The sequence below is a fragment of the Nicotiana tabacum genome, chromosome 23, assembly GCF_000715075.1.
Source record: "Nicotiana tabacum cultivar K326 chromosome 23, ASM71507v2, whole genome shotgun sequence".
NCBI classification, from domain to species: Eukaryota; Viridiplantae; Streptophyta; class Magnoliopsida; order Solanales; family Solanaceae; genus Nicotiana; species Nicotiana tabacum.
This window is the reverse complement of record NC_134102.1, coordinates 105181757-105205085: the sequence shown is the minus strand read 5'-3', so window position 1 is coordinate 105205085 and position 23329 is coordinate 105181757. Positions and strand designations below refer to the sequence as shown.

Genomic DNA, 23329 nt, shown 5'->3' with positions numbered 1-23329 from the left:
TGACAAATAATTATTTATTTACTTGTTTATTTCGTGTTAACACACCAGTCTATTGTCTTGGTTACCAAATAGAAGCTAGTTTTGACAATACTCGATAACTACTATATTACGACACTAGCTCCTCCCAGATTTCTCCCCCATGAAGCTGACATAACAGCAAAGTCGAAGAATGAGTAGCACAAAAGATTACACAGATTCAGATTCTTACATGCCAACTCCATAATTTGCAAGAGTTATAGCTCTGTTTGAGTGCGTTTATAGGTAAGGTTCTCTTTTCTTTTCCTTTGAGAACCATGGAATTGTAGAAGCAGTGAGTTGGAGACGACAAATATTGAGCTCAAAGCCATTAATCCTCCTGTCAGAAAAAAAGGTAACAGTGGTTAATTATCTTTCACAATATGTATATATATTGGCTATAATCTCCAGAGAATTTGTCACCAAGACAGAAAATAAGTGATAGGTAGCAGGGCATCTTGAATCCTTTGGACCAAGAAAGGCTGAACAAGCAAAATCAAAAATTGGATGTTATTTACCTGAAAGAGATGGTGTCATTGCAAAATCAAAATTTGGAAGTAGCACCCCAGCTGCAATGGGTATTGCGACAACATTATATGCAACCGCCCAAGACAAATTTTGATGAACTTTTGCCATAGTTGCCCGTGCAAGATCAAGAGCTTCCACCACCTGCCAAAAAGGAAGCATTTGCCAATTATAAGATATCCAGGTTGAATTTGCATTTCTGTTAGCAGGAAGGCACATTGTTATTTTTTCATCACATAGAAAATGCTGATATACACATAGTGGGAGATACAGTCTGCTTTCACTCTATTTGAGAAAAGAGTTACGTAGGTACAGTCTGCTTTCACTCTCCTGAACCTAACCATAGCTTTTTGACCATAATTCTCACGACTATAGTGTGAAACAAGCGTTCTGTATGTTATTATTTGTGCTATGATATTCAGCACTTTTACAAACAAAAAGTTTGAACCCATTTTCTTTTCCTTGATAAGGGAAATTCTGAATCCAGTGGAACTGTATTCTCATGGCTATTCTCATGACTATCCAGTGAAAAGCAAACCAGAAACAAGATATAAGAGGATAGTGATAAAATAATTGTATCTTCTTATATGACATAGTACCTTACAAACTTATAAAATAAAAATCGACTTGGTAACGGTTACACAATTTATATGGTTAACAGTAATAAGTGAAGACATGATTAAACATTTGATTAAAATTAAAAAAATAAACAAAAGCCTCTCTGTGATGACATGGAACAAAAAAAAAATTGTATGAATGATGATGACATGGAACATGTACCTGTGAAAGTTTATTTCCAAGGAGTATGATAGATGCTGCATTTGAAGCAGCAGTTTCCTGTCCTTCAACTTGCAAAGCAATCCCCACATCAGCAAGAGCAAGAGAAGGTGCATCATTAATGCCATCACCAACCTTCAGTATGCAAGAATTTCCAGTTAGATAGCTGTGCATAGTATCTGACAATTTAGCAAATCATATGCTCATACAGTAAAAAACCTAATACTCGTTGAGAGATAAATAGAGAAATGAAGAGCCCCAAAGAAAGAAAAGAACTATGACAACACTTGCTAGAGGGGCAAATAGGACAGCCCAATTACCGGATGATGTGTGCCATGAAGAAGTAGTTTCCTTAAAAGAGACGTGTAATTATAGAAGTCAATTTTTGTATATTATAAGCAGAGTTGTTTGGGAGAAAGGTAGCAGCCAATTGCACATGCTATTATGGACAAGATAACTTTTATATGTTCGAGGGACAAGTGGAAATATCAGGTTTCACCAGATAAATGCATTTACCATGGCAACATGGTGGCCAGAAGCTTGAAGAACTGAGATGGCGGCAGATTTCTGCTCGGGTGTCAAAGATGCATTGACAAATTTGTCTTTTATGCCAACCGTCTTTGCTACAGTTGCAACTGCCTCTTCCCTGTCTCCCGATAACAGTACTGTTTCAATTCCCTTGTCCTGAAGCCTTCAATTGGTAAGAATTTGAAAAGTGAGAAAGATATGAGAAAACTAAAGAAGAATAAAATTACAATGTTTTACTAGAGGAAGTTAGAAGAAAAGAATAAGGAATGCCCAATGGGAGGGTGGTGGAACAGATTTGGTGTGACGCATTACGTACTGAATCCATTGAAAATGCAATCTCATGGAAACATCTGTTAAATCTTTATGATCTGGGTTTCAAATATAAATAGAAGTCTTAAAGAGTCTGTAGAACTGCGAGAGGCAAGTCAATCTAAAGGCACATATAACTTCTTCAAAAGGCTGAAAAGTGAAAACCGGATGATAAACTCAAATTCCCACTTTATGGTAACTTCTTCAAAAGGATAGAATTAAGACGAAGCTAATGACTTACCACACATTAAAGAAGCAATGGTAACACATATGTAAAAAGGAGAAAATAGAGTGGGGTCATGGGGGACTAATGATGATTGCAGCTTCTAAAATGCATCTAAAATGGACATTTGAAATCATCTTCGTCAGAGAGTACCTTCTTATGGTAGACTCAGCATCCTCGCGCAATTTATCAGAGATCGCAATAGCCCCAATCACACCCTCTCCCTCCCGACCAACGTATACAACTGTGGTTGAATGGTTAGATGATTGACTGTCCTCTAATGATTTATGCATCACAGATTGCTCAAGAGTCCTCAAATCAGAAAGGTCTGCTTTTTGCTGGAAACGTTCTTGAACCCATTTCAGCTTTCCAATTGCAACCAAGAGGCCATTTACTTCTGCCATGGTTCCAGAGCCAGGTTCAGCTAATTGTCCACGTGTGACAGGGATACTCAAATTTAACGATTCTGCTTTGCTTATAATAGCATGAGCAATGGGATGTGATGCTGTTTTCTCCACTGCAGCAGCTATTTGAAGAATCTCTAATTCCTCATGACCCAAGGACGCTATAGCACAGACAGCAGGTTTTCCTTCAGTCAGAGTTCCTGTCTGAGAATTACAGGCAGAGATCATGTTTTTATTACCAATAAATTACTACATATCTTTTGATTTTAGCTGTGTAAGTAAACATTGCAACAAAGTACTCAATTGAAGAACTATTTAACACCTTGTCCAGCATGACATGATCCACGCCTGCCAAGCGTTCCAGTACATCTCCTCCTCTAATAAGAAGTCCTTTTCTTGCTCCTGTTTGGTTTCAACAGAAAAATACAAGTTAAGTAATTTGACAATCTATTAGGCTACATCATGAAGAAAAAAAACTGCCCATTAAACTAGAGGGGGAAAAAAGGCGAGTATAAAATCCAAGAAGTGGCTTTTTGAATGTTGGTTGTGCCAGTGTTTCCGAAATCCAAATTAAAGAGAGTAGCAGACTACCATTTGATGAAACTCGCACATTAAGCTGAAACGTCTGCACGAATAGGTTTTGAATAAGAGGCAAAATTCCTCACTGGAGGAGTCTCCTCAACTCTGGCCAACTTTACTCGAGGGACCTTAAACATAAGCACCACGATATTTCTGTTTTTAATGTATTTTTTAATATGGTAAACCTCACCCCCCAAGCCTCTTCCACTGAGTCAACAGTGGCCCTTTTTCACTTTGCTCTCTTGGTAACTTGAACTCCCAACGTCTTGATTGGAAGTAAAGTGCTCTTGCCAAATGGGCAATCTAACTTGCCATTACATTAAAAATCAAATCTAATGAGTCTTTCCACTAATCCTTTTATCTTCTTCTTCATCGTGTAATTTTATTTTTATCTTTTGCTCCTTCCCCTCTTTTAGTGACATCATGAAGAATCCGGGATGAAGACATAGACCCATAGTGTGAAAGAGGTAAGAGAGTGCCATCTGCAATGTTAACAGAATCTTTGATAGGGCAGGGACACCTTACATTCTTGAACCGATAACCATCTGTTGGCTAACCTAGCCTCCTCCATCCCTCGGGATACTTAGATAAACCTAATGCCCCAAATGAAAAGTGTCACAAAGGTCTCGTAAAAACTTTGGCCATGGTGGCTCTGCAAATATTATTCTCCATATTATCCAGCAAACTCTCTAATCCCTATACAACCATCCAGTACTCGTAATGCCTTTGTGTACCACATGATGAGTCCCTTGGCTGTCTTAAATTTGAAGTATTCAAGTCCAGATCGTTAATTGAAGATAAAGGTTTGACATTCTCTTCTCTTTTAGTTGCGGTTTTTAAAGAAATTAACTGTGAACCTAACTCACCCTAAAAGCTAGCTCATGAGAGTAGTATCACCCAACACCATATAGGACTTGACACTCCTCTACATACCCAGGACTAGATAACTCGAGTGTAGATAACATAACACGGGGGGCCAACATTGAAAAACACAACAACAAAGGCCGACGGGCTTGACTCTAATACCGTGTGAAGAAATGGACCTTGAACATAACTCAACCCCAAAAGCTCGCTTATGAGAGGCGGATTGCCCAAGACCCATATAAGGAGACCACAACCCATTCCCCTCAACCAATATGAGACTTGACACTTTTGAAGGGGATTTCATCACGTGATAACAATAGTATCATGAAAAGTGACAGCCCTGGGTTGTAGGATTCCTGTCATGCAACAACATTAAAATTTCCAATCACAAATGTCAATCGCTCCTCTTCATCTCTGAAAACCAACATGGAATTGATTTTGAGGCATAATTGATGATATTTCAGGGATAAACCAAGGCACATAGCACTGGTGAGTGTTGGGTGAGGCTGGCATGCACCTCCACGGCTGTTGTGGTGCGTTTTCAGAGAGCCTCAGGTAAACCTTTCAGAACACTGACCCAACACCACCACCACCTTTGCAACAGCGAAATGCAGCTATTAAGGGATACACTAGTTACTCTCTCCTCATTGGAGAACTGCACTTCTGCAGTCAGTACTTTGACTTAACCAACCTGCTCTTTAGACCCAGCTTTGCTCAGTGTTCGAAAGATGTACTATTTCAGAGATGACCCTAGGCGTCAACAATCCTCCGTGCATAACATTCTCAAGGTAGCCTCCTAGTTTTCAAATTATTCCAAAAATATTCTCGTTTTCAGCTGTTACATGATATGTATAGGATGAGCAAAGGGCAGCCAGAAAATTTTATAGAATTGCTAGTAGTATTGGTATCTCTGATGCCCCAGGAGCACACTTTTCTGCTTGTTGATTGGTACAACTAGATCTCACTCTAGCATTTTAGTTTACGAAGCAAAAGATGCATCAAAAGAAGAGTGGTTTCCTGAGGAAAAGGCGATGTCCAAAAGAAGACAAGGAATGTAACAGGTACGTCCTGAATTGCTGCGTATAAGGGAGAATGGGGGAAATTCCGAGAATTAAAGCAAAAGCATTTGAATCTGATTATGTACCTAGTGAGGTGCCAACTAGAATCGCAGTTGGTGTGGCAAGGCCTAAAGCACAAGGGCAGGAGACGACCTGTCAAAAAAAAAAAAAGACTTGTCATTCCAAAATAATCGACAAGCCATTTTAGGACATCTATAAGTTGGAGGAACATATGCTCGAAGTTTTCAAGTCCCAGAACAAGCTAGGGCATTAGAATTAGGAGCGGACTAGGTGAATTGACCACAGTAAGCTTGGACGAATGGTATCACAATCATTACAGATTATTTACTCTCAATACACAAAGAGAACAAACTTCTGCCTGCAGGCAAGCTATCTTGTGTTTTTACCAATAATGATAGTATGATAGGGTCAGCATAAAAAACTGCCCTTCTGCAGTAATCCGATTTACTACAGATGTCCTCTGCTTTAAACTTTACAACTTGATTTCTACTTTGGGTTATCCCATGGCTTCTGCTAAAAGTGAACTACTACAATTTTCTTCTCCCTAAAATAATAGGCCAAACCTTCCATTACCAGTAATATTGTCAGAGCAAATGGAGAAGCACAGAGTAGACAGCAGACGAAGTGCAAAGATTGGACAAGCTAAAATGTAACAACTCAGAGGTATGTCGCACTCAACTTTAGTGGCTTTCCCCAACCCCTAAATTTATAGTCTGACATTTATAAGTTCCGATAAGTTAGCAGCCTCTAACAAGATCTGACAGAATAGAGAATGACTAAACGTTTTTCTAGGAAAAACATAGCAGGAAAATGGAGAGGTAATTCAAACTAGATAGAAAGGCATCGATACAAAAGATGGCTGATCAGTTCACCATGACGCACCAATACATCTACAGCAAGTTTCAGGCTCAGAAGCAAAGGATCTCCTTCTGGTCCGGCAATATCATTCAGTAAAACATCTTGGAAGATGTGCGACCCAAGATAATACCTATATAATGAGCAGTAAATACGAAACAACAGAAAATTATAAGTAACAGACCAAGCTAATTTGCAGTATATATGATTACTCGTTAACATGAAATATATGCAGTAACAGACCAAGTCATTGTTAGAGAGACTTAAAGTAACCGAATAAGAGTATCATGGATTCATAGCTGCAGCAGCCAAATTGCTGCAGAATCATCGATGTCTGTTTATTGAGTGCTTATACTAAAGCTCATAACGGGTGCTGCTTGGAATTGCTCCTAATCAGATGATGCACTAGGTCTTGAAATTCAGTGGATCGTGTTGCTTATGAAAAAAACTGGAGGAAATGGTTGATGAAGATTGCTCTAGACACCGCCTATTTACCAGAAGGACAGAATGCATGTATTTTCAAAACAGGAACCAGACCGTTGAATGCCTAGTCCATGAACATTGTATTTATCTGGAGCTTCAAGCTGTAGAGCTCTGCCAATACTTCGTTGTAATTAAGAACTTTGTTCGAGCCTAGGTTTTCCTCAAAGCTTTTGAAGGAACATGAGTGCTGGATTTCCAAGGAAATCCCTGTAAATGCTGTAACACTCAGTCTCGAGGAAATAATATGTTACTTGCAGAAAATAAAGGAATATCAACAACTCCATTGCCCAAAGCAAGTAGCAGTTTACTCACTAGTGTACTATTTCAATCACAAACGTTTATTTTTTTTTTCAGATAGAGTAAACACCATCCTCAAAACCCTCCAACCTAGGAGCACAACAGTGGTTTTTCCTACTTCGCTCCCTCGGTGAAGCGACCTCCCAACCTCATCGTTGAGGTGGAGGGCCGTTACCGCTAGACTCTCCCTCCCTTGTCTTCAAACACAAAATTGGATATCCCAGAGAATAACTGTGCTACGGAAAAGGACAACTATATTAGGGTTTAGAATTTTATAGTATATTACGGAAGTAGTGACCTCTTCAGAATACTTGAGCGAACTAGGTGTCTAAATATAATCTGATTGGACTTGATCCAGATTTGCCTCAATTCTGGGAGGTGGATTGAATTGAGTCAGTGCCTTGTATGATGCACGATAAGGCTACATTACTTTTGACAGTGCTCCAAGTGCACCTTGTAATAGAAAATACATGCAATCATAAGCAACTATAACTCATAGGAATGGATGAACATATATTTATAATATAGCAGCTCGTGAACTGGCGAGGAGGGAAAATATGGCTTCAAGAAATAGATCTAGGCAGATAAAATCATAAAATAACATGCACACTGACTGATGAGTCACCACACACCATTAACATCAGATCAATGAGAAGTCATTGCTAAACAATTATTCCGTTCATTTTAGAGACTAACAAGTAGTTGTTCAAATCTTCCAGTTTGTTCATGTGTGCCTATCCTTTGTCTATTTATACCTAATAACCTAAAGGAGCAGAAACTGTTTCTTAAACATATTTGTGATACTTAAGGGGAAGAATAAACGTGTTACCAGAACCCAAATGTCGCAGCTGATAATGTCATCACACTGTAAACAAATGGCCCAGCAATTTTATCTGCTAGTCGCTGAATTGGTGCTTCACGGCCTTGTGCATCCTCAACCTGGAAGATTAAAAATTTATGTAGAAGCTCATAAATTCCTAAGTTTTCACACGTTAATATTAGAGGGCGGTGTCCCTACACATATCTGCTAATTCTAGTTTAAGATCAGTAGCCACTTTGTGTGAAAAAATGGGTACAAATACACTTTTTTTAGAATTAAAAAAAAAAGTGTATTTGTACCCATTTTTTCACACATATTAGAAAGAGTAATTCATAAGTAGAAATTTCTAAATAGAGAGAATAATATTCTCTATCCAGGAAATAGAGGCTGCAAACAACAGAAAAAATACATGTCAAACATCAAAAAGGGGGTCAGGTAACAAACAGTTATTACAATCTCCATTAGAAGTCCCAAATTCCTATTTAATTGCTCAGAGAGAAAGTTGAAAGTAACAGACCACATTCCCAAGGTTAAAAATATTCCAGTTTGGCACCTTTGGAGGATATTAGAAGAGATAGCTTATTAGAATGTTATAGTGTCAAGTGCCATTATTAAGTCCGTCCCTCGTCAATTAAATATAAATTTGAATTGCACCACACTTATAAATAGGTGTCTTCTATTCCATCTCATCAGGTTATAAGTATATTTCTTCTCTATATTATTTTCTCACATGCTTCAAGACCTCTAGATCTTGGTGGAGACTTCATAACTTCTGCCTACCAACAGGCTTCCTTGTACTGTTCTAGGCCAATTTCTCAATCTTTTTTGAATTACTAGTCTTTCATTTTTATGGTGACTGTTCTAGCGATACCAATCTTATTACCGTACCTGAAGCACCGTGCTAATTTGAGTTATTCATTATGGCAACCTGCGCCTCTTTCTGGTGACTGTTACACTATGACGCTTTTTGGTGATCGTTCTAGAAACGTCCCGACTTCTTTCAATGACCATTCTAGCAGCACCATTCCTTTTTCTTTTTCTGGTCACTGTTCCAGTGGTAAAGCACCTCTTTCGGGTAACCATTTTGACAAGACCACTTTTCGGTGATAGTTCCAGTGAAGTCGCGACTTCTTTCAATGACCATTCTACCGACCAAAACTTTTCCGGCAGGACTTCAATTTTCAAAAAATTTCCAGTGAGATACAAGTGGTCAATGGATAAAATTTACTTGACCAAACAAGGAAGTTCACAGTCTACAGGTTTTCCACCACTAAACTCAATGAAAACCCACCGGAAGTTAGCTCATACAACAACAACAAACCCAGTGAGAATCCCACAAGTGGGGTCTGGGGGAGGGTAGGATGTACGCAGACCTTACCCCTACCTTTGTGAAGGTAGAGAGGCTATTTCCAACAGACTCTCGGCACAAAGAATATGAGGAAGAAGCAATAGCAGCAAGCACTACCAACAACACAATATTATATAAACCAAAGCGAAAGAGACAATAATGTGTATAGAATTAAGAAACAGAACAACCTACAGTAAAAACTAAGCCTAAAGAAATGCAAAAGCAACACAAATATTACTGGTAAGGAAAAGACAAACACTGAGTAACCTACTAATTTTCAATCCTAATCCTCGACCTCCACACCCTCCTATCAAAGGTCATGTCCTCGGTTAGTTGGAGTTGCGCCATGTCCTGCCGAATCACCTCCCCCACGACTTCTTTGGCCTATCTCTACCTCTTCGCATAACCCCCCCCCCCCCCCAAACCTCTCGCATCTCCTAACTTGGGCAGTTATGTCCCTTCTCTTCACATGCCCGAACCATCTTAACCTCACTTCATACATCTTTTACTCCACGGAGACCACTCTCACCTTGTCCCTAATATCTTCATTCTTAATCTTATCTCTCCTGGTATGCCCACACATCCATCTCAACACTCTCATTTCTGCCACTTTCATCTTCTGGACGTGGGATTTCTTGACAGGCCAACACTCTACCCCATACAACATAGTCTGTCTAACCACCACTCTGTAGAACTTACCTTTAAGTCTCAGAGGTACATTCTTGTCACATAACACAACAGATGCTAACCTCCATTTCATCCACCCCGCTCCAATGCGATGAGTGACATCATCATCAATCTCCCCATTATCTTGGATTATTGATCCAAGGTACTTGAAACTAGCTCTCTTGGGGATGGCTTGTGAGTCAAGCCTCACGTCACTGAACTTGCACTCCAAGTATTCCGTCTTGTTCCTGCTCAACTTGAAACCTTTCGACTCTAGGGCCTGTCTCCAAACCTCTAGCATCGCGTTAACCCCACCTCGCGTTTCATCAATCAGTACTATGTCATCAGCGGATAACATGCACAATTTAGCTAATACATCATTTCTAATAAATTTCCAGACATTGTGATCAATTTTGCACTTCAAGTTCTATGCATTACATCATCAAGAAAAAAGTAGTTTTAGTAGCCCAATACAGAAACAGTGCTAAGATATCAGTTTTTCCTCCTCAAGGCTCTAAATATCTAAGTGCTAGAAAATGTTCCAGGCAGCAATATATTACTTCAAGAAAAATCATCACTGAAAAACAGTGTGCTGACCATGTTAACAATCTTGGAAATTGTTGAGTTGGAACCAGTGGAAGAGGCCTCGATCCTCAAAGGACTGTCCTGAAACATAAGAAAAAGGACTTGAATATAAAATAATATAAACAGAAATGTAATTCCAGTCATTGTTGCTTAAAAGAATTCCAGTTCTACTATCATAAGGTGTTCATCGACTAAACTTATCAGTATGTGTGGTACAAATCTAATGTGCCATCGTTCACGTAACCTTACCAAGGATCATGTTAACATTTGAACCTAATGTGTCGCCAGGATTTTTTTTGATCAGGTAAAATAAATTCCAATAAATGTAGCATCCAGAGGATGCAACTGATTACTAATGTCCCACCATGATTAGAGTGGATATAATTAATATATAGCCCGTGCTATATTTTTTTGTAACAATAAGAGTGAAATTCATTACGTAATATCTTTGCACCATGTCCGAAGAGAGCATATAGGATATAGAGAATTCATATAGCTTAACCCTATTATCTTGGGATTATCATATTTGATTGATTGATTGAATCTTGACACCGCCATACCCAGTTTATTGTACCAGCTGAGACAGAAAAGCCCTTCTCTTTAAACACTGGAAGAGACTCTCCAGTAAGCATAGACTCATCCACAACACTTCGACCTGCAATGACTCGTCCCTGCAGAGGCAATTTGATTTATCTTTTGAGAATGTAAGATATTGCATGTTTACCAAATAAACAGAAGAAACAAGTATTTTTAACAGAACGCTACATCCTTGAACAGACATTTGTATTTTCAACATTTCAAGCAAAGAGGACGAGTTTCTTCCTTTTGAAGACTGAAAAAGGTACCATAAACGCTTTAAAACTAATACCTAATTGTTACCAGCTCAAATAGGACAATATTCCCGTTTGTCCAAAATTACCTATTCAATCCTAGGAAAAACAAACACATATTCCATTTGTTTCAGGAGATCAGCAACTAAAAGTGCCATTAATCTGCTGAAAGTGCAAAAAAAAAAATGTCCGAGAAACCACCATTAAGATGTACTGAGGTAATAATTTTTTCCTTGTCTAATGGTTCCATATTCTGTTTGTAGAAGCTGATAATTTAGCATTAGCATCCTAAATGCTTGGAGCAATGAAATCCCAGGAAATTAGTACATGGATTCTATTCTGCTTTACTGAAGAGATCTTCAGACCTTCGTCCTTGAGCTAAATTCCTAAAAAGAAAGAACTCATGCAAAATTTGACTTACATCTACAGGTATAGTTTCTCCAGGCAAAACAAGCAAAGAATCACCAACTCGAATATCATCGGTTGGAACTTCAATACATATTGCATCAGCGCCGACAACATCAGCCGAGGAACCACTGCCGGAAGAAGTAACCACAAGTCTAGACTGAGTGGATATAAGTGACTGCCAAGAGAACCACAACAATATTTGTAAGAGAAAGGAGTAAATATATTTTAATTCCAAGCTCTGGGAGGTCTGTCTTAATAGTGTAAATGAATTTTATTTAATAGATAAAAAAAATATATAAAGTAGCGATTGTATCCTTTATTTATTGTGTTCAACGAATTAAGAAAAAAGTAGCCAGAAAGTAACCTTGGATTATTCTTTGCTAAGTGCAACTATTAGGTAGCATTATTTTCACACCACTAAACATATGGCAGTTCCTCCATAGATGTGTTTTGATAAATGAATGAAAAGAAAACAAAGGCAGCAAGATTACAGTTCAGAACTCGTGATCTCGCTGCCACCAGAAATAAGAGATCAGAGCTTTTATGCAACTCTTATAACTAGATCTTCGGTAATATACACGCTCCAAAAGTAGCACTGTTAGTAACTAACAGCAGTTTTCTGGAAAAAAGGAACTCTTAAATGCATCAAAAAAATAAGAGAAAAATTGATAACGGGCATGGTTCATTTCTTATCTCAAATGCATTAACTAGTATATGCATATAATTCAAAGTATTGAGGACTTATGGAAAAACAAAACATTTAATACTTAGATTTCATGTTATATGGGATAAAGTATTGTTGAATAACAAGATTAAATAGGTTGTTTAGCATAGAAGTCTCATGAATGGTAACAACATATTCATTGATGCTACTGTATCAGAAAACTTCAACATCTAAAACATCTGGATTCCAGTAGTTAATAGATTTTCAACCTTTGGAGAGCATCAAATACTGAACAATCTTATAGCCCATATTTTGCTTGCGATTTTCTGGTCCACTTCTTGAGCCCCCAACAAATGAAAAATAACGCTATTAAATCACATAACACGGAAACAACTTACTAATAGCTCATTCATGTCACTAGATGCTTTCAGCCTTGCCCTTTCCTCCAAGGAACGTCCTAGTAGTACAAACCCAAGAAGCATGACCTGCATACTAAAATCAGCATTTCTCAATGAGTGAATTCAATGCTGAAAAGGTCAAACAGTTTAATAATACTAAATAGATTTTGCTCAAAAGTGACCATCATAGAAGTACGTTTAGAATGTATCACACAGCATAGATGATATCTTAATGAGTTGGAAATAGCTACAAATGAAAACTACATAATGAAAGTTAATGAATGCTATATAGAGAATTATTAGTATCAATTGGTTTGTTGGCTCTTTACAAACTTGTTTTTAGTTTTACGACCCTACCTCTTTTTTTTATACATAGGAGATTTATTTTTACACATAAGAGATCTGTCTTTTACACATAAGAGATCTAAAAAGGTCATTTTCTTAATTTCAAAATTGTAAAGGGGCATGATGTACAAATAGCACGAATTATTATAGGTTTATGAAATTTCACCAGATTCAGCCATTGCAGGAGGAAAATGACTCACCGGTTTGCTATACATTTCAAACTAACATCAGACTGGTCAAGACAAATATCATTAAAGATTCAGAGTAGAAGAATATGTGAACCTCAAGACATTATCTAAATTTTGCTAGGACTTCAGATGGCATTATCTTGAAATTTCAGGATCTGAGATTCTAGAAAAGAGACCTGAACCCAATAAGGCTCAATAATCTGTGGCACCATAGCGACAACCTATTATTTTGAACTTTATGGAATGAAGGCCCTCTCAGCTAAAAGCCAAATTTAAAATTCAGAAACAAATAATAAAGAACGAATCTTGCTGTTAAAGATTACAATCTGTCTTAAACAGAAGAAAGCAGGAGTACATACTAGCAAGCAAATTAAAACTACATAGAAAGAAAAAATGTTTAAAAAAAATCTAAGCTTTCAGAGAAGTACAAAAGAGAGTGAGAAAAGACACACCGGCTCATCAAAGAATGTTGCTTCCCATTGAAGCGCAGGGTTAAGTAGTGAGACCTAAGAAAGAGAAGAGCTTGTTAGCACATCAGTCTTAACTCAAGAAAGTGATGAGTTTCAAAAAATTACGAAGACAGGCATTGAAATCGTAAATTAAGAGCTCCTAACAAGATAAAGTGCCCGGCTTAATTGATTCTTACAGAACTAATTGCAAAAGCAGCAATCGATCCAAAGCCAACAAGAGAGTTCATATTTGGTGATCCCTTTGTGAATGCCCGAATACCATCAAAAAGCAGGTCTGTCACATAATTTATTCAGTCGTTAATAAACTAGGATGATAAAGACCTAGTAATCAAAACTGATGGTCCAAACTAGAGAAAGATCTAAAAGCTGGATTCATTAACTGAGAGAAAACTGTTTGATTGGTGATGTTAACTTGCAAAAATGAATGTTTTATGTTTTATGTTTTATGATATGCTGTAACTGAATTTCGTGGAGTGCTTCCATGTTTTTCTCCTAGCTTTACCTAACAGTGTCAGTGTTCCAAAGTAACCAAGATATAAAAGTGCATGCCCAAGAATGTACTACCTAGGAAATAATAAAGAATCCAAAAATGAGACATTATGAAATGAGATAAAGAGAAGTGACATTATTCTAGCACCAAACATAATGAATAAAGAAGGCTAGTTGCACGAACTATAGTTATCTAAATGACATAAGCATTTGCTTTCGTTATGATGTCAAAACGTGCAGCAGAATTTGTACTAATAGATTTAGCAGGCCAAGAAACCCTGGTCCAGCCAGATGTTAGGTATGATCCATTAGTTATTGTGCGACTGCACTTATCCTAGTTTGCCCAATTACTTTATTTGTTTAATTGAATATCAAAACTCAAATACCATTTGTCATTTTTGGAAAAGTAGTTTTTAGCAAGTAACTATCCACTACAACAACAACTACTACTATGCCCCAATCCCAAACAAGTTGGGGAAGTAAAAGATAAATGTTTTCTCTTCACTCCAAGAGAGAACATTATTATTCTTTGACCTTATCAAAAAAACATTATTATTCTTTGTTTTAGGCACTTATAGCATTACTTGAAAGAAAGTGGGCAAAGGAAGGAAAACACAATTTCTTTCAGTTTTTGAAGTACGGAAAGCCGTCAATGTTCAACATCTACTCAACAATTTGACATGGATCAAGCTACATTTCTTGATAATCGTATTACATTTATTGTGCAAATCCTTAAGTACTAAGATCATGGAATCATGTTTTATGCTTATGACAAATTGTCAACTTTTAACAATATATGAACGTCCCAAAATCTCTCATTTGAACTCTTAACATGACAGTGTTAAATATCAACTGAATACGTGTCTAGATTCATAAACTTCCAAATACATTGTACTTGAATTAGCAAAATCATATAGAATATTCTATAGATATCTTAGGATATTTTGAAGAATAATTAAATACTTTATTAGTATATGAATAGATTCCTACCATATTATACATAGTCTGAGACTCTCTCCATCAAAAGAATACATAGTATAAGATTGTTTATATAAGGAGCATCTCTTGTACATGTTTTTTTTTTTTGTGAGTAATTAGACTGTCATCTATTTACATTGTTAATAAAGTCAATGTGAAGCTTTTCTATTGTCACATGATATCAGAGCCTCTATGGTCATGGTACTGATTCAAATAACTTCTGCTACTGACGAGTGTTACAAGCCAATGTGTGCCTCCTCCCGGACCAATGTTTTCTTCTTTTCTTCTTCCTTAGGTGTTCGACCATGCCCCTCCGCCAATGTGTGCCTGACCATTCTGGCGCCACGCCTCTCTTTATGATCGTTCGAGCGTCATCCATCTCTCCGGCGACTAGCACAGCTATTTTTTACGCGACAGGTGCCCTCTTCTAAACTTTGAATTTCTTATCAGTGTTCTATCAATTCAAGTTACATCGACAATGTTCTGGAGATTTTCGATATCTTTTTGCGGTGATTGAGAATAGATTTCTTTCCATGTGTAGTGCAAGACGCACTTTCTTTCGTTGTGCATGTACCGGCGAGGCAACAATGTTTCGGTGGAAAGAATTTCAGCATCAATTTTTTTTTGTTGGTGATTGTGCACCACTCTAGCGAGATTTCGGCGCCAACTTTCTATATTTTCAAAATAAGAAAATTCAAGCCAGCTTCTCCACTTTAGAATATCAAGTGAATATCTGTCTATCTTGAATAACGAAAATCATATAGAACATTTTATAGGATGACTTGGGATATTTTATATTTAATTACAGTATTATAAAATATTTACTTATCTTAGTGGTATAGCGATTGATTACCAATCATATTATATATAGCCTAAGACTTATATATAAGGAGCACATGTTGTACATTGCTAATTAAGTCAATGAGAAGTTTTTCTATTTCCACATACACTTAGTACCTGCGAATTGAAAAAGGGTTCTTTATACTACTCACAACAACTTTAAGCTATTGAATCTCGTTAAAGACTTAATTAGCAAGGAAAAAAAGAGAAAATTGGAAAGCAAATATAATCACACAATAACACTTGTTTGATTTAGTCAACTTCCATAGTTAACTAGACAAAATAACCCAAAATTAAACAAAATAAGAAAAGAAGAACATAAAGAGAGTAGAAAGTAACTGCTAATAAAGAAAGAAAAAGAAAGAGAATCGAATAAACAAGTAACGACTAACCTCGTCCAGGTCCAAGTAAAGCCCCTATTGCCAATCCAGCTTTGACATAAGAATTATGCAGTACATCCAACATTGAACCTGTACCAATTTTTGTCAACTAGTTTGAGTTATCCAGAACATAAAACTTCATCCAATACTAGCTTTTTGGCTTTTCCTACAGATGTTTCCAAGCTGAAGTAGAAATAATTTCGAAAAAAGCAGTGTAATATTGAGCATTATGGTAATCGGATGTACTTCTATGAGTTAATCAGGAATCATTTCCAAATATTTTAACATAAAAACAAAGTATTTGTCTCTTTTTAACATTTCTTACAACGGTTAAATCAAATGTTCAAATCCTTGTTGTAATTAACTAGCAAGAATGTCATTCACTCACTAAGAGGATATAATTCTTTGAGCTTCAGATTTCATTGTAAAAAGAAATGAAATCTGCATTTTTGTGCTTGTTACCGTGACCAATATGAAAGCCAAGAGAGTGCAATATATGAGTAGCGTGAGTTCCACAGCATAAAGCGACCAGAGACCAAGCAAAAAACACTCTGTTTCGACTCTCAACAAGCAATGCCTCCTTTTTCTCCACCATTTCCTTCCACTTCTTCACCTTCTCATCTACTCCTAACCCCGACGACCTCTTCTTCGTCGGAAAACCACATCCGGTCAGCCTCTGAGCTAACTCCTCAGCGGCCGCAAAACTCTCACCGGCCTCCGGTTTCAACTTTACCGCAGCTGTCTCGGTCAACATGTTGACCACAGCCGAGTCAACTCGGTCGTCGGCGGAGAGGATCGACTTGACGCGTGTGACACACGCGCCACACATCATCCCGCTTACGTCGAGTAGTACTGTCGTTTCATCTTTCTTCAACTGCTGCTGCTGTTCAGTTCCGCTCGCCGGAGCTTTAAACTCAACAGCCTTCGCGAATACGGCATTGCGCCGCAGCAGTAGCTGACTGCTACGACGTCGTTCGTGGATAAAAGGATTGAAGTGATGGCCGTTGATACGACGTCGTTCGTGGTTGACATTGGAGTGACTGAAGCTGGAAGTGAGTTTGTGATTAGGTGCGAGGGAGAATCGGAGGAGATTCGCCGTCATTGTTTCTCCGGCGGAGTAGGAATCGGAAAAATAGAGATTAGAGGAAACAGAAGAGAAAATGTATAGTAGTGGTGCAGGGTGAATATTCAACGCTTACAATGACACGTGTATTTGGATTCATGCTAGTTGAAATTGAAATGAATAAAACGTGTGATCCAAATTTATGTTTATTTTTATGATTCTATCTATCGACAAGTTGCTGATTCATTTTCGGGTTTTGTACATGGACATGGCTAACTTTAACTTTGTCATCTGTTGGCCGCTGCTTTCATGTCAGCTGCAATTTTGTTCCTAAAGATAAGATTATGTGCTCTATTCTCGTCATACATGTTGTTTGGATGGTTGTTCGTTGTGTCTTAATATATTATAATATTTGTATTGATTGTTTAATTATAATTTGTTGTAATGTATTATTAAATTTATTGTTTCGAAATAATAAAAAAATTTATTTTTTTAAAATAAATGATTTTGTGTGGTGAAATTATTTTCTTTTTTTCTTTTTAATTATGCCCTAACTTATTATTCCATAATTCTATTTTACCTTTTATTTATTTATTCTAACTCTAAATCTCCAACATATAACCTATTTTGTCTTCGTCCCTTTTTTTTTCAGAATTTATATCGCTTCCAACTGTAACATCAAATGTGTTTTGCCTTCTTTTGTTTCGTTTTTTCTCCTAATTTGATTTTATCTCCAATTCTAATTATCTTTGTTCTACCAATTCTCGTTCATTTCTTTATCATAGTTCTTTAATATTTTTATTTTTTGTTTTATTATTATTATGATCTAGTTAGGAATGGAGTGTACTTATTATTATTTTAATATTATTAACTTGTTCCACTAATTATTTTTTAGAATTTGCATGAATTTAATTGTTTAATCTATTTATAAGACATATTTGGTGATAAAGTAGTAGAACGATATTTTCTTAAATTATTTTTATGTGTAATTCTTGATAAATTTAATATTTAAATAATTGAGGGTATTTTAGTAAACTCATCAGTAACAGTACAATACGATACAGTCAAACCAAATAGCAAAATGTTATTTAACAATAGCAAACAATACAATTTATCCAAACGTTGTATTCATAAAATGATACGATACAATAAAATACAATACAATACATTATAAAACGATAGGTAACAATGATCCAAACAGGGTGTTAGTTGACATATAGGGCAATATTTTATGTTTGACATTAGTATTTTATTTTTAAGTATAATTTATTAGTTATATACGCTGATCTAAAATTGTCTTAAAACACTAAAAATGGAAAATTTTGTTTCTTGAGCTTGGTGGGGTTATCTACTAATCTTGTTGTCAATTCGGTTTAGCTATGATGTGCTATGGAAAGATTAATTGGCATATATAATTAGCTTATAATGATAATGTGTTGGTAACATCCTCGCAAGCAATGATCAAAAGTACTTACTCGAGTCTCTTGACATAGTTATACCAAAACTTGAGCTTAAGTTGGTGTTCCATAAGAAAGACTAAGATAAATCTAATTCCAAATTTAAGGGATCATACTCGATTTATTTCGTTAGCATGTAATGAAGCTTGGTAGGTAGGGTTTTTACTTTTTCCTCCCAATGGTAGGTACGTAGGATTGGAGTGAGATATTTTAAGACGTTATACCCATCCCCCTTCACATTGGTCATTAACACGCATGTGTACCATATGCATTTCTTTATTCAACTCAACTCAATTAACGTCTATCCTTTTTCTTCTCTCGCTCTTTCTTCCTTTTTTTTCTCTTTTTCATTTTATTTACTTTTAATGGCAGCCAAATTGGGTTGTTGGATTGGGTCATTTCCAAAATCTAGTATATTATTTTATTTTATTTTATTGAAATTGCAAAGGTTTAGTGTTGAATTATAACGCCCTCCTTTTCTGAACCCCTAAAAACTAGTCCTTTGGTGCATAATTCGGTAAATATCGAATTACCGTACCGAAACCCAAAATTTTAGTATGTGGTATTTGATATTTTGGTATTCGGTATGATATTTTGTTTAATTTTTAAAAACAAATTGGTATTAGGTATGGTATTTAAATTTTAAAAAGAAATACTGATAATATTCTTAATTAAAGTACTCAAAAATACAAAATTAAAAACGTTTGTTGATAAAAGTTTTGTCCAAAATCTAAAATTCTGCTTTCCTTTATTCTCTAAGTTCATCAATTAACTCTAAAAAAGTAACAAGACATTTCTAATGATCAAATTTATTCCTCTCTTTGTTGATATTTGTTGATTTTGGATAAAATTTTTGTCAACAGACGTTTTTAGTTTTGTACTTTTGAGTACTTTAATTAAGAATATTACCCTCTATGACTCTATTCACTAGTTAGTATTCAAACCGAATAAACCGAACCGAATAAACCGTAATCGAAGGGAGAAAAACCGAACTATACCGAATTTAATTAGGTACGGTATTGTTATAGCATTTTACGAAACTGAATACCGAAAATATCAAACCGAAATATCTAACTACCGTACCGACCGACGAACACCCCTACTATTAAGTAATATAAAATGACTTTTGGGATGAACTTTCATATTTATTGAATAATTTTTTGATATAAAGATGAACTCATTGTTCTACATTTTTCAGCAAGTTGACAATAACCTTGTTATTTTTGTCTTTCATTTCTTCTTATTTTAGTCCAACTCCATCTTCCCTCTTCATTTACTTGCAAACAAAAAGTTACCTAGAATCCTCATTTTTTACTTCCTCTCCTCCCATCTTCTATCTCTTCGCCCCAAACAAATATAGGATAACAATACCGTTGCTCATATGTTCAGTTCCACTTTCTTCATCCCAACCAAGTATAGCAAATATGATATAAGTATTCGAAGGCAATGGCACATATCTCAAAGTTCTAGACCATCCCGAAAGAGTCTCCACCCCGAACACAGAAGAAATTTGGTTTTGTCAATGCTCGAGTGAATCAGAAAACATCATATCTCTGGCTTGTTCCGAAACAACAAACAGTAATTGAAGCTGGAACCATGAAACTGGAACAGCCAAACGGCCCAAACGCTCAACGAATTCCCTTCCACTTCTTAGACTAACAAATCAGTGCCTCAAAATGAATTAGGTTCTTCAATTTTCTTTCTGGTACTTGTAGGCCGAACCATTATCTCGGAAACAACTCCACAGCAACAAATATACCATTGTCACATTTAAAACACCTAAGCCAAAATCTCACAGAATCAGCACTTTTTAGGGAGAATACCTTGACAGAGGATATAGCAAAAGGCCCTAAAGAGATGATAGCAAGAAATGTAAGCCTGAAGATATTGAACCCTGTGACGTGACCAAATGCTATATAATGACCACATAGCTTGATACTTCAATCACGTGAAGATCAAAACTCAATTACATGATGTGACTATATGAGAATATTGCTAGAGTTCAAAAACGGTACTGCAGAAACCAGATTGTTCTGAAGATTCAGGATACCATAACCAATAATTTGGATGATGAGCATATATTAATTTATTTGGGGGAGCATTTATGCTGACATTCACCATCTCATAAGAATAACTAAATGAGATGGTGATAATGGCTAGCCTCAACAACTGCAGGCATTCATTAACTTTTTGATCGGAGTGAACCGTAATAAGGAGAAAGTTGGCAGCTTCTCTTCCAACACAAATTGCAGAAAATGATATATCCACTTCATTAGAAGCTAGCATTCAACCAACTTCAGTTTGGATATTATGGGTAAGTTTCATACCTGCGCATTAACTTTTAATTTTGCACGGTTTTCCTGGGTCACATTTCAAATTCTCAAAATCGGTAGCACTCATCTGTTCAGCAGCATAAAGGATTGCTCAACCTGCTGCCAAAGCACTCCACATTTACTATTCCACTATCTTCTTGTACAGCGGACATCCTAAATGCCATTGAGAAAATTCAAGTCAACAGCATACTCTAATGATCCTCGCTCTCCTTTCTCCATTCTTCTTCATCAAATAAATCTTCAGGTGGGTCATAAACTACAATATCTGGGAACAGTTCCAGAAAATCATCCTTCACTTTTCCCCTCAGTTCTGGGTAAGGAAGTAAACCCTTCAGTATAACACGATAGGGTAAAGACATAGGAGGATCAGGAGAGCGCCTCATTTCATCATATATGTGCATTGCCTCTGAAGGTAATCCACCATCTAGAAAAGCCCTGACAAGATCACCAAATGTATGCTGATCGAAAAGCACTCCTTCTTGCTTCAAATCTTCCCATACCTTCTTTGCTTCATCTACCTTCTTGTTTCTTGCAAGCATGAAAAGCATATCCCTGTAAAAGAACATGTCTGGCCTATACCATATTTCTTTGCGAACAACCTCGTACAACTGCAAAATTAAGTGTGATGGCCAACAGTATAAGCATTGCATAAATGATCAACGAAAGTGGATATCTTCAATCTCGGCAAATGTTTCCCTGCTCTACTCTAGAATTACCACTTAAAGAGAACAATAGGAAGTAAATGTAAGAAGAAACACGTATAATGCACAACATCACAATTTTACACTTCGCATATCCACATCACATTTCTTTTAATTATGGTGAATAAACCATCGAAGTCAAATTGAAAATATTCCAAGCAGGAATCAGTATTCACACTTGTGATCAACATTGTCGAACATAATGCTAAATTTTGTCAAAGAAGTATATGATAGTACAGCAACAAGTGGATGTTACAAGAGTTACTTTCGAATAAAGCAAGAGTTTAACAGGACTTGAGCTTACCAACTTTCCAACTAACATAATCAACCATTTTCCCCAGTACACAGTGACCCTAAAGTTAAACCCACAATTTTTCTTTTTTTAAATGAAAACAAAAAACAAAAATCATCATAAATGAAAACAAAAAACAAAAATCATCATATCCTTCTCCAATTCTCGGAATCTCCAAAGAACATGGAAACTAAAGTTTGTTCTGAGGAATTACGCACAACTAAATATTTATCATTCCCACTCTTGTTTTTTTTTCCCTTCCATTTCTGGTACGTCAACAAAAAAGCAAGTTTATGACAAAAAAAGTAGTAACAAAAATTCGAAATATTGATAGCCAAAAAAATTTACCCTCATGGAGAGATAAACAAGATCTTGTCTTTGGAACTCAGCAAGAACAGCTACAAGGTCAGATTTGAGAAGGCGAGAAACGTGGGACTTAATGAACCTCTCAAACCGGACAGGGTTCGATTGCAAGCGCTTAAGCTCCTTGGCAACCATTAAACCTTCTTTTCCCATTTCTTTCTTGCGCCTCCATATCGACACACTTGGGCTTGATGATGAAGCTGAACCAGTAATAATTTGTCTGATTCCGTAGCTAGAGTTTGATGAATGAGGGAGAACAATTAATATCGGTGAGGCTCGCCGCAGAAGATTCTGACCTTGACGCCACATAGGCAAATGGGTGAACTTCAAAGTGAACTCACAACCATGTTAATTCATTGAGAACAAGTTCTAACAAATACATAAAGATCCTTTGAGGTTTGAATTACATATGCTAATTCCTAAACATAACACAATCTCACGAAGAAACTAGAAATATGAATGAAGTAGAATTAAATACAACAGGCGACACAATAAAATAGAAAAAGGGGAAAAGTTGCTTGTAAAAACTTACTAGCAACAATGGAGAAGTTGGTAAAAACAGAGAGGTGATGATGAATGACTTAGTAGATAGTAGAGCGGCGGGGTAGAGACGAGAGAGCACACTCGGTGCAAAGAAGGGCAACTACGACTTTTAGCCAAACTCAGAAATTACGTTAAACGACCCTTGGGGTTTTTTCACTCACCTAGCACAATATAAACTCACAAGGAAATGAGGGGTTTTTCGCGCAAGGATTTAAAATTTTAAATTCATG

At 36.6% G+C, this 23329-nt stretch overlaps 2 protein-coding genes across 3 annotated transcripts; both read right to left on the bottom strand.

Annotated features, from left to right (window-relative positions):
* LOC107788472 (copper-transporting ATPase PAA2, chloroplastic) lies at positions 1 to 17785 on the bottom strand. The gene is made up of 17 exons (XM_016610155.2): positions 16810 to 17785; positions 16360 to 16437; positions 13837 to 13934; positions 13643 to 13696; positions 12658 to 12744; positions 11609 to 11770; positions 10918 to 11028; positions 10370 to 10438; positions 7768 to 7877; positions 6186 to 6291; positions 5369 to 5435; positions 3104 to 3183; positions 2531 to 2985; positions 1834 to 2008; positions 1321 to 1452; positions 534 to 684; positions 1 to 355 (listed from the first exon to the last, which is right to left on the bottom strand). Exons 1-17 carry the CDS (start codon positions 17447 to 17449, stop codon positions 234 to 236), a joined length of 2697 nt encoding a protein of 898 aa, XP_016465641.1. The 5' UTR covers positions 17450 to 17785; the 3' UTR covers positions 1 to 233.
* A 2060-nt stretch (positions 17786 to 19845) lies between these two features.
* Positions 19846 to 23243, bottom strand: LOC107788471 (pentatricopeptide repeat-containing protein At1g62350-like). 2 transcript variants are annotated; one of them, XR_001648634.2, is made up of 3 exons: positions 22542 to 23237; positions 21195 to 21808; positions 19846 to 20646 (listed from the first exon to the last, which is right to left on the bottom strand). XR_001648634.2 is itself a non-coding variant. In XM_016610154.2 (3 exons), the coding sequence occupies exons 2-3, from the start codon at positions 22863 to 22865 to the stop codon at positions 21392 to 21394; spliced, it is 741 nt and encodes a 246-aa protein (XP_016465640.1). In that variant the 5' UTR covers positions 22866 to 22880; positions 23089 to 23243; the 3' UTR covers positions 19846 to 21391. The 2 variants fall into 2 exon arrangements, 1 of the variants encoding a protein (XP_016465640.1); XM_016610154.2 differs by having other exon boundaries at positions 19846 to 21808; positions 22542 to 22880; positions 23089 to 23243.
* Positions 23244 to 23329: the final 86 nt, after the last annotated feature.